At 40.6% G+C, this 12,178-nt stretch overlaps 1 protein-coding gene across 5 annotated transcripts in view; it reads left to right on the top strand.

Moving 5' to 3' along the window:
• Positions 1 to 12,178, top strand: part of rasgrp3 (RAS guanyl releasing protein 3 (calcium and DAG-regulated)) — an 88,496-nt gene that overhangs the window by 29,672 nt on the left and 46,646 nt on the right. For 4 of the 5 annotated variants that reach the window (XM_061911085.1, XM_061911084.1, XM_061911086.1 and 1 more), the window contains 5 exons: positions 5,330 to 5,392; positions 5,743 to 5,874; positions 7,973 to 8,120; positions 8,217 to 8,390; positions 10,665 to 10,781. In XM_061911085.1, coding sequence (XP_061767069.1) covers positions 5,330 to 5,392; positions 5,743 to 5,874; positions 7,973 to 8,120; positions 8,217 to 8,390; positions 10,665 to 10,781 — 634 coding nt within the window. The remainder of the gene's footprint in view (positions 1 to 5,329; positions 5,393 to 5,742; positions 5,875 to 7,972; positions 8,121 to 8,216; positions 8,391 to 10,664; positions 10,782 to 12,178) is intronic. The other variant, XM_061911088.1, reaches the window with a different exon arrangement.

Genomic DNA, 12,178 nt, shown 5'->3' with positions numbered 1-12,178 from the left:
GGGATTACCGCCACGACAATCTCCGACCACTTTGCGGCCACTGTTCCGAGTGGCTGCCTCGGCAATAGAAGCAGCCATTTCTCCCAATCACGCCTCTCCAGGTCTAACTGTCGTTGCCAATGTGAGCATTGAATACCCCAGTATATGTATAAATTTTGTAATAGTTGATACAATAATTATTTATTGCATTATTTATTTGTTTTTTTGTGGTGAAGAGCTACCAGCAGAATCTTAATCTTTAGGTGCGACACCCAAGTTGAACAGGTGTGACGGTAGAGGCCTGACAAAGTGCAATCTTCTTCTCCAGGTTGGAGTTGGACGTATAGGTTCTGATTTACTAAATGTTTGTGTGTACTAAAACACGTGCAAACTTGATTGCACACGTAAAGATGATCTACTAAATGTGTGCAAAGTGGTTTGTGTCTCTTAAGTGAGCAGGTGTGAAATCTATTTTTCGTTTCTGTCTTCAATAATATGCAAAATATACAAGGATCATTAAAACACCCACAATACTGGCAGAAGAAAATGTGAATCTAATTAATTAGTACACACAATGTGATTAATCAACACTCATCACTGTTTTGCAGCACCATTTTAGCGTTTTTTTAGTAACTGTGCTAACTGACGGTTCCACACACCGCTGCGGGATCAGCACTTCTGCTGCACAAACAATGGACGGACGACAATCCTCCGTCATGGGTGTCAGAAATAAAAAAAAAACCTTTTGAAAACAGTTTATAGGTTACAAAAGCTCCAATTGGTTGCTGAAGTATGGCGGTTATACGTTTGTACACAGCAAGTAAGCACGGAGATGGCATTAAAAAAAAACAACATTGTTTTTATTTTTGATCACTGTAAATTTTGAATCGGCTCAGAAACATAATAAAGAAAATTGCAATTCAGAAGTAAATAGATTTGTTTCTGGCACCCCTGTTATTTATGGATTGTCAATTATTTGTTGCCACCAACAAAGAGGCAACAAGGATGTCTGTGCCTGTGCTGGACAAAACCAGAAGCTTCGTATAGAAGTTTGGTCATGACAATATCTTGCTTGAGTTCTGCAACCGTGTTCTGCTGGGCAACAAGCTACTGGACATGTGGTCTCTCTCCAACATCAAATCTACAGACCTCTCGAAAACAGACAACTACCCAGCATCAGCCTGACTTGTATCACTGCGAAAGCCCACAAATGCATGATACTAACCCGGAATTGGCATGCAATTGACCCTCACCTGAAAGAAAACCAAAACGGCTTTTGAGACAAGAGGACCACATAGCCCAGATCCTGGCCCTGGGGAGACTAATCGAGGAGGTGAAATAGAAAATAACCTGATGGCTGTAGTGTGCTTTATTGACTTCTAAAAAGGCTTTTGACTCAATACATAAAGGGATCCCAAAGGCCTTCACTGTCCTTCCCAACTGGCTCCGGGCAATAGAGACCGTGTATGAATGACATGGTCTTAGATGGAGTCAGTGAGAAGTTTGACATTCTTGCTGGGGTAATGTATTCCTCTTCCTCCGTGTCAAGCAAAATAGTAGAATGCTTATTAACTGTATTGTTAGCCACGTCTTGCAAGCAGTTTTTCACTATTTAGAATGCATAGAAAAGAGAAACACATGTGTTCTTGTCTCAGATAAGGATTGTGGATAATGGATAAAGAATGTCCCCCAAAAGTGCATTTTTATATTTTTGATTTACCGAAACTCAAAAAATTTGAATATCGTATAAAGGTCCATTCATGTCAGCAGTTGAACTTCAAATGAGAAATTAACAGAGGTGTGGACTCGAGTCACATGACTTGGACTCGAGTCAGACTCGAGTCATGAATTTGATGACTTTAGACTCGACTTGACAAAATGTCGACTTAGACTTTAACATCAATGACTTGTGACTTGACTTGGACTTGAGCCTTTTGACTTGACATGACTTGCTACTTTCCCCAAAACCCAACAATTAAAAAGTTATTCAGGAGCGCTCCGTATCTTTCATTTTGTACGCGTGTCTGTCAACATGTGTGCGATGACAGTGTGTGCGCTACCTGTCAGTACAACAGCCAATCAAATTACATCCACGTTATTTTCGTCACACAGCATTCATCCAATAGAAATTGGAGGAAAACCAACACAGAAGAGCTCTTAAACAAAGCGCCAGTGAGGAAAAGTTATGTCAAAAATAGTTTTGTTTGGGTATTAAAACAACGACATGGTCAACAAATAACGAATTACTGTATGCAAACATGCGGTTGGAAGATTACAGACGGAGACGCAACAATTTCCAACTTCGTTCGACATTTAAAGATGCACAAAGACGGGTAAGTTTTGAATTTAAGCTAACGTTTATTGGCTGAGTAACGTAACTTTTATTTGCTGTGTAGTTAAATCAGTGAGACTGTAAACTCACTGCTAACGTTAGAACCATAGACATCTTATAAGGGTACGCAGCATCGAGCGCTACTGGCGCTGACGAGACGAGACGCGCGACCGCCATCTTGGAGTGGTGATCCACTCCACTCAGTGCAATTCTTTTGGCAGGAGCAATGAACTGTCAGCGCATTGTATCTCACTGAATACCACTGATTTTCACACGCTTTTTGTCATACGTGTAACTATGATAAAGGACACATGTTTTGGCGTGTTCATAGTTTGCTTAACAATAATAGAATATTCTTATATACTATAAATGACCAGAGGTCCAAGATAAAAACTGGGAATAATAATATCAGAGAAGGGGAAAAAAACGGTCAGCTATTTTTAAATTGAAGAAACAATATGATTAAGTTATATATACATGTGTATATCCTACATTAACAATGTATGAATATAGTAGATATCTATATATCTTACGGACCAATAGACTTTATCTCTGTTGCTGCAACAGCAGAGAGTTTATTCTGTCTTGACACTTTGTATTGATATTTTCTATTACATTCTTCCCGTAAACGATCATGTTCACAGTGATTGTTTTATATGTATTTTTTATGTATGTTGCCTTGGATAAAAGTGTCTGCCAAATACTTAAACATATAAAGTACAAACACTTGAAAGTCTTTGTATCAGCTAAAGCCACCAATCTGTTTCATTGGATTCGGAATCAAACCAAATTCTCTCTTACCCAACAAAGTTAGTATTTGAATATTGTTACTTGAAGACTTATTCCTGGTTACAGTTATACTGTTAAGAGAGTATTGTCTTGTGTTTTGCCTAAAATGATGAATGCGTCATAATCAGTGGTGGCTGGTGAATTTTGTTTTAGGTGGGGCTGAAAGTTTGTAAACCAAATACCAGTAGGGGGGTCATTCCCCTCCAGAAGATTTCTTGGTGATTTTCATATACAAATATTGAAGATCTTTGCTCCTTCACAACTCTGTGATAATATTCTTTTCACAAAATACTACCAATAGTATGTTAATGTTAAATCTTACTTGTGAAAAGTAATCCCCCGGTTCCTATTTTCAACAGTCCACTCATTTAAGCAGGAAAACGCTGAACACCAGCCTGGCATCTTTGTTTTCTACCTCTCAACTGTCAGTTTAGGCTGCTCTCCAGCTCCTCATTACCAATTCAAGATGGTGGCCAAATTGCTCGCGTCACAGCAGCCAATGCTGGGTTTACTTACAGTATAATATGTCTATGGTTATAACGTCATTGCAAACACTACAATCTGTTGCGTCCACTGCAGTTCGCTACCTTATTCATACTTTTTGTCAAGTGATTTTTTTTTAAGCAGAGCTGCATGAGGTACCTACACATAATGTTACGTTAGTGAATGCATCACACACAGTAACGTAACGTTAGACGGCGGTCAGGAGCACCGCGTATTTTAGCCACCTACAAAAAGACAAACATAGTCAAATAAAGGACAGTTAAAATGTATACTATATTAAGAATATGTGTACAAATTCCATAGGGCCCTGACATCTAAAAAGTACAACTCTGTTCATTGTTATGTTCATGTATTTATGGTTTTCATGTGTACGCACACTTTAAAACACATACAGTTTGAGATGAGATCAATGAGATAAGGTAAAAACAGGATGGAAACTGCTGTGGAACTAGTTCCAATGCAATATGCCATGGAAATACAATGATAACACTTTTGTGCAAATAATTACAGTTGCACTTGTTTTTTCAAATGTGTTTATTCTGTAAAGGAATGAGTTACATGTTTAAAATAACTGGTTAATGGTGCTATTATGAAGTGCAATGTCAGCACTATTTTATTTTATAATGAATACATACATCGTTTTAAAAGCATACACAATCTGTGTAAATATATTAGTCTGTGGTTAAAATGACTTGAAATGACTCGAAACTCAAAATGCAGGACTTGGGACTTGACTTGAGACTTTTCAGTTTTGACTTGGACTTGACTTGAGACTTGCCTGTCTTGACTCGAGACTTGACTCGGACTTAAGGGCAAAGACTTGAGACTTACTTGTGACTTGCAAAACAATGACTTGGTCCCACCTCTGGAAATTAATATGGGATATGAACTCCTTACATACTACATTATATATGTCAAGCCTTTTTGTTTGATGATCTTTTTTGGAAACCCCAAATTCTCAGAAATTTTCAATTTAAATAAATAATGATATATGGGTTGTACTTCTATAGCGCTTTTCTACCTTCAAGGTACTCAAAGCGCTTTGACACTACTTCCACATTTACCCATTCACACACACATTCACACACTGATGGAGGGAGCTGCCATGGGAGGGAGCTGCCATGGGAGGGAGCTGCCATGCAAGGCGCTAACCAGCACCCATCAGGAGCAAGGGTGAAGTGTATTGCTCAGGACACAACGGACGTGACGAGGTTGGTACTAGGTGGGGATTGAACCAGGGACCCTCGGGTTGCGCACGGCCACTCTCCCTCTGCGCCACGCCGTCCCTAAATTTGAGGTTTTTATAAATTGGTTAAGTCATTATCATCCAATTCATATCAAAATAAGGCTTTAAATATCTTGAGTTGCATGTCATATATTAGTTCCACCTTGTAAATCTAATTACTGGGATAAACTAACCTTTACACAATATTCACATATTTTGAGTTTTACCTGTACACTGCATTGGTTCCTTTTTAATTTGATAAAAGCAGTCTCTAGTTTTTGTGTATGAGACCTTTGGTGCAAGACATTTGGACACCACTGATGTCATAACACATTTTTTTCATAGCGCTTTTGTGTTGACCTCATTAGATGGTCAAACTGCTGGGGTTTGTCATATAATTCAAACAAGAGGTAGTACACATGGAACTGTGTTAATTCAACTTCTGTATGAATGTATAATATATTTTTCCATCTTGAAAATAACCCTTAACCCGCCTATACGTACCGTGAGTGCAAAGATGATGACTGCCAGCTAACCAGACTGAAGATTTGTTATTTAATGAGGTAGGATGAAACCTTTTATGTACAATCATAATATACAGCGAATTCAGGCCCACTGGAATTTGTGATGGATATATTCCTTACTTGACACTTTTCAGTGTATAAATGTACTTTAAATTGAAAAAAGAACATATATTCATGTAAAATAATTGAAACAGTGACAATTGTTTGAGTGGCTTATTAACATTTATACTTTGTCGTCACTCGAGACTTTGCATAAAAATGTTAAAACTAAAATCTTTGTGATATCTTACGAGCTCCTAAATGTTTTCTGTATGTCACCTTGGGTCACCAAAGTGTGTCCATTATCACAAGTCTAACCTGATGTGCTAAGACGTTCTTTGTGTGTCCAGATACTGGATAGTGACGTTTCCTGCAGAGTTCAACCTGGATTTGGGTCTGATCAGGATCACAGAGGAGTTCCGAGAAGTGGCTGCAAAGCTCAGCAGTGAGGAGCATTTTAAACTCATTGATATCTCCACCATGTAAGTCACACAGAATGCAATGACTATACTTTACGAGAAAATGGCAGATTATAGCCACTTTTGGTAAAGCTCAATTATTTATGAATGACTCTGAAACAAGAAGGGGTGTGTAACTGAAGTTACCGAGTGGATTATTTTTAGATTTACATATAGATTGATGTGCAATACAGGAACCTGTAAGATAAAAAAAAAACATATAAGTAAAGCACAGACTAGAGATGTCTAAATCAGATATTGGTGCAACATCTGCAAAAAAAACAAAATAAGTATGGGATCAAACGATCTTGCATGTAAAATCTCCCATATGGCATCAAAATGTTCTCCAATAAGCACACAAGGTTGGTCTTTTCTTATATTTTAGTCAAGTCATTTACAAAAGGTAAACATGTAGCCAGCAGCTACACAACAGCTAAGCAAACAATAGCAAAAAAACTAGCCATACAATATTGCAGTCTAAAACAGCACATTTGTCAATATAAACCAGTATTAAATAAATGTAGTTGCATATTACTTACGGATGCAGAGGCGTATTACAAAGTATCTAGTAATTGGCCCGCGAGACGTTATTTTGCGGCCCCCGCACTAATATGAAAGTTTAATGTTAGTGCGGCCCGTGAGTTTATTATGAATGGCGTTTGACAGCGTTGTGTTTTTTGGGTCCAAAATGGCTCTTTCAACGTTCTGGGTTGCCTACCCCTGCATTAGTGGAAAAGCGCCAAATGAGTGAAAGCGCCAAATGAGTGAAAGCGACAGAGACGTTGCCATGGAGACGAGGGTTTTCTTACGTGCCTGGCTGCAGTCACACCGCGACGCCTGTTCTTCAATAATAACAGTCCCCGATAACCTGGACCAATTCACACCGTTATTTGTTTTTTTTATTGTTTAAATTGCATTGCCTCACACGATGAACACTACATATATTTCTATAGGACTCCGTATAACGCTCCAGGGCCGTCACTTTTTTGCACTCGCTATCCCGGTATTTTCCCGGCTATTACCCGCCGACCGCTGTGTTGCTGTCGGGAGGAAAAGCGGAACGACACACATTGCGGAAATAACATTATTTTCCGTGCGTCGGCTAAATACAAATATATTCCACAACCCCAAACATGTCTTTTTCAAAGCCTGCAGTGAAGAGAAAGATTAGTGATGTGCAAAGACAATTCCAGGAAAAGTGGGAGATGCAATATTTCATTGTTGAACACAGGGGAACCCTGACGTGTCTTATTTGCAGGGAGAAAGTTGCGGTGTATAAGAAATACAATGTGAAAAGTTATTATACAACTAGACAGGCTGAGGAGTATGCAACATTTTTTTAAAGAAATCTTTTCTTGCGGCCCAGCCTCACCCAGACTCTGCGTCCAGTGGCCCCCTGGTAAATTGAGTTTGAGACCCCTGATCTAGTATAACGAACCTATCTGCAGTATTCAAACTTAATTTAAAGGGGTCCTATGATGGAAAATCAACTTTTCTTATTCAGGATCCACATAAGTCCAGAAAATGTGAAATAAAACCACCGAGGCATGGAAGGGATATTTATAAAACAATCTTGCCTTTTTCCAAACTTCCAAATAAACCGTTTGGAATTTAAGACTTTAGTGATGTATTTTGCCCTACTTACGTCACCCGATATCTCTGTATATAGTAGAGGTTTACTTGAAGAGCTTTGTGGGAGTCCGCCATTACTATCCAGTTGTAGTCAATAAGTTTCTTCTGTTTCTTTCAAGGAAGGAATAATAAATGTTTTGACAGTGCAGTGTGAAAGCCAATGTGTTTACTTTGCAAATAAGTAAACAAAGTCTCAAAGGAATACAACCTACAGAGACACTTTCTGACAAAACATCTAAATTTTGCTGTCTGGCCCCTGAGCCCTTGGGCTTTTGAATTTGCGGCTCTCTTCATTGTGTAGTTGAATAGCCCTGTGGGCCTGGTGAATTGATTTTTTGCCTCTATCGGCAATCATGTAATATAATGAAGGGCATGGTTCTATAGATGTGATTTGAGTGGAAAATGCCTTGTCGTCACTTTTCTTGTGATTTGCTGCTATGGAAATAAAACTCAGTTGACTGGTTTTGCGCCTTGTGATTGGTTGTTGCAGTCCTTCGTACGACTGGATGCGTAAGGTGACCCAGCGTAAAAAGCAGATGAAGAAAGGCAAAGCTTCTCTGCTGTTTGACCACCTTAAGCCCATTGAGCTGGCTGAACACCTGACTTTCCTGGAGTTCAAATCCTTCAGGAGGATATCGGTACGCTATCTCTTACTGCCTCATTTTCCCACTAGGAATACAAGTATGACTCATTCCTACGGAAATCCCTCAACTGTGCTTCCATTTTGTGTTTAGTTCCCTGATTACAAGAGCTATGTGGTCCATGGCTGCCTGGTGGACAACCCGACACTGGAACGTTCCATTGCTCTGTTCAACGGCGTTTCACAGTGGGTCCAACTCATGGTCCTGAGCAAGCTAACACCTCCAACCAGAGCAGAAGTCATCACTAAATACATTCATGTGGCTCAGGTAACACCTGCCTATTTCCTGTACTGTATTCACAAATGCACCTTCTTCACTGCATTGTTCATTGCAGAATTCAATTATACTTGGTACGCAAATGAGGAACATTTGTGTTGTTTGGTTAATATCTATGGATAAGCTCTAACTTTGACGGCCTAACACAATAGGGATGTCCTCAACAGTTTGTTGTATGTTATGCACAACCAATGATGATCGCCACAAATAAACAGATCTCATTTGCAACTTTCACCACTTCAACAAGATAAAACACTGCGATAAACAAATGAACACTGCAAAGATGGAAAAGTTATAGTAAAGTCATATATATATATATGAGGAACAGTGTGGTTTTCATCCTGGTCGTGGAACTGTGGACCAGCTCTATACTCTCCGCAGGGTCGTTGAGAGTGCATGGGAGTTTGCCCAACCAGTCTACATGTGCTTTGTGGACTTGGAAAAGGCATTTGACCGTGTCTCTTGGGAAGTCCTTTGGGGAGTGTTCAGAGAGTATGAGTATCGGACTGTCTGATTGGGGCGGTTCGCTCCCTGTACGATCAGTGTCAGAGCTTGATACGCATTGCCTTCAGTAAGTCCGACACGTTTCCAGTGTGGGTTGGACTCCGCCAAGGCTGCCCTTTGTCACCGATTCTGTTCATACCTTTTATGGACAGAATTTCCAAGCGCAGTCAAGGCGTTGAGGGGTTCCGGTTTGGTGGCTGCGGGATCAGGTCTCTGCTTTTTGCAGATGATGTGGTCATGATGGCTTCATCTGGATCGGTTCGCAGCCGAGTGTGAAGCGACCGGAATGAAAATCAGCACCTCCTAGTCCGAGTCCATGGTGGAGTGCCATCTCCGGGTTGGGGAGGAGACCCTGCCCCAAGTGGAGGAGTTCAAGTACCTTGGAATCTTGTTGACGAGTGTGGGAAGAGTGGATCGTGAGATCGACAGGCGGATTGGTGCGGCGTCTTCAGTAATGCGGACGTTGTATCGATTCCTTGTGGTGAAGAAAGAGCTGAGGCGGAAGGCAAAGCTCTCAATTTACCGGTCGATCTACGTTCCCATCCTCACCTATGGTCATGAGCTTTGGGTCATGACCGAAAGGACAAGATCACGGGTACAAGCGGCCAAAATGAGTTTCCTCCGCCGGGTGGCGGTGCTCTCCCTTGGAGATAGGGTGAGAAGCTCTGTCATCTGATAGGAGCTCAAAGTAAAGCCGCTGCTCCTCCACATCGAGAGGAGCCAGATGAGGTGGTTCGGGCATCTGGTCAGGATGCCACCCGAACGCCTCCCTAGGGAGGTGTTTAGAGCACGTCCAGCTGGTAGGAGGCCACGGGGAAGACCCAGGACACGTTGGGAAGACTATGTCTCCCGGCTGGTTTGGGAACGCCTTGGGATCCCCCGGGAAGAGTTGGACGAAGTGGCTGGGGAGAGGGAAGTCTGGGCTTCCCTGCTTAGGCTGCTGCCCCCGCGACCCGACCTCGGATAAGCGGAAGAAGATGTATGTATGTATGTATATATATATATATACACACACACATGGAGTTCATTGAGGGATCCAGGCCTTGAAAACTACGCTGTAAGGGTTATGAGGAACACGTTGAATACCGGGCAGTCATGGCTTAACTGTACAACCTCGCCCTTAGGCTTGCAGTGCTCTTCCCAGCCCGCTTGCAGATACTACTGGATTAAGGAGTAAAGAAGAGGTATTGACTGCATTGCTGGTTTGCTCGGAGTGTTATCGCTAACCACACTATGCAAACAGAAGCTTTACCAACATGGCTGGGATAAGACTCTTTGACAAGTTCAAAACATCAGACAAAAGTGGGGACAGGTCGGGGTAGAAAATCCTACTTCTGAAACATGTCTTAATACAACAAACTACACATGTATTCAAAAATAAGACATATTGTTCAATCCTGACGTAGTCTGTAAAATGTTGACAGTTTTTTAAGATATATGCTATGTCATCAATTAGAAAATACAACATAATTCACCATGTCTTGGATACATCTCTGGTGATGTAATTGTAGACACTTCTATCTTTTGTGGAAGGGGGTGTTGGTGTGATCCTGCCAAGGGTTGTGTCAGCAAGTGTCACAGAAACAAGAAAATGCAAAAATAAAAGCACAACCAAAGCCAGCAAGTGTGCAACGAAAAAGTTGGTCGCCAGCTTCAGTATGGAAGTCTCATGTTGATACTGGAACCTAACACAACTTATTGGGGTATAATAATTTTGTCTAGGCTTTTGAGTGTTTCACGCAAATCACTGCGTTCTAACAGAATCTTCGGCAGCTGCAGAACTTCAACACTTTAACGGCGGTGGTAGGAGGGCTGAGCCACAGCTCCATTTCTCGACTGAAGGAAACTCAGTCTCATCTCTCTGCAGACGTGGTGAAGGTAAGTCAATGAAACAAGATCTACTCTTTGCAACATGCATGACACACTTCTGTAATGTCGGCTGAAGAAGTTAAAGGGGAACTTTTTTGGAATTTTGCTTATCGTTCACAATTATGAAAGACATGACGAAGGATGTTTTTTCTTTAATGCATTCTAAATATTAAACAAAAATAAAAGTTTGCTTACAGCATCGCCAATGGGAGCTTCACCATTTCAGCCATAAAATTCAATCAATAACCATTCAAAAAGCGCCAAAAATACTCCATTTAGATTTTGTGAGTAGAATGGATTAAGCGGTAGAAAATGGATGGATGGATGGAATATTAACCAAGTATTAGCGATATTGTTATTATAAGCGCTAACACAGGCTAACTCTTTCTAGCGGCACTGTGAGCACAAGCTTGTGTGCACATGTGTACATCATCGAGTCGTCTACTGCTTCCTCATTTCCTTGCTCCCTGTAAGTATATTCTATATCATAAATCATGCATCTCACCTGGACAGAAGAAGTCACAGTAGGTAGTCCGACAAGTTGGTACACTTTGACAGCCATTTAGGACCCGAAACGGGCAAGGACGACACAAAAAGACGATTTCCCCCCCATTTTTCTTTGTGAGGATTATAAGTCATTCTTCATCTAAATGGGAATATTGTTGGCTCTCATGAAGTCTGCAGTGAGTAATAATCAGTGATGAAGAAAGAAAAAGCAAACGTCAAGATGGGTTTGTTAAATTACTGCGCCGCATATGCTTAAAATCATCAAAATATGTCAATAAATGCTCCTGTTACTACATTACATATATACATATGTACTTACATCATCATATATAAAACATCAATGGAGATGTTTGGATGTTGGCAGAATTGTGCGGCTCCCTTAGGCTCAAATGTAAGCGGGCTTTAGATCGTGTTTATTTAATATCTAAAATGAAAAAAACAATAACATTTGTCTATGTCTTTCATAACAATAGTGAATGATAGGCAAAATTCCCCCCAAAAGTGCAGATCCCCTTTAAAGATACACAAATACATGCATCCATGCAAATGAACCCCTCCTCACCCCGCCCCCTCACCCTGACTGAACCTTAGTCCCCACCCCAGCGGCCCAATTTGTAGTTTGAGAGAGAAAATTCCCGCAAAATACTGAAAAATATCAGTATATTCAACTTTTGAGATGCAACCTCAATGGCAACAGTGCCGGATTTTAGCATCCAACTTTATACGAGCCAGAGAGAAGAAGAAGAAGAAACTTGTCTGTCGCCCCATTAATCTTATCCTTAAAATTAGTTATCAGGAGAATCAGTCTTTAAATTTCTGGAGTTTGGTAAAGCTGTTTTCCTACATTAGAAGGCTAAGCTACAAGCAACACTTTAAATTCAACTAACATTGCTAACGTG

Source organism: Nerophis ophidion, linkage group LG09 (genome assembly GCF_033978795.1).
Source record: "Nerophis ophidion isolate RoL-2023_Sa linkage group LG09, RoL_Noph_v1.0, whole genome shotgun sequence".
Taxonomy (NCBI): domain Eukaryota; kingdom Metazoa; phylum Chordata; class Actinopteri; order Syngnathiformes; family Syngnathidae; genus Nerophis; species Nerophis ophidion.
Note: the sequence above shows the minus strand (reverse complement) of the source record. Positions and strands in the feature narration are given on the sequence as shown.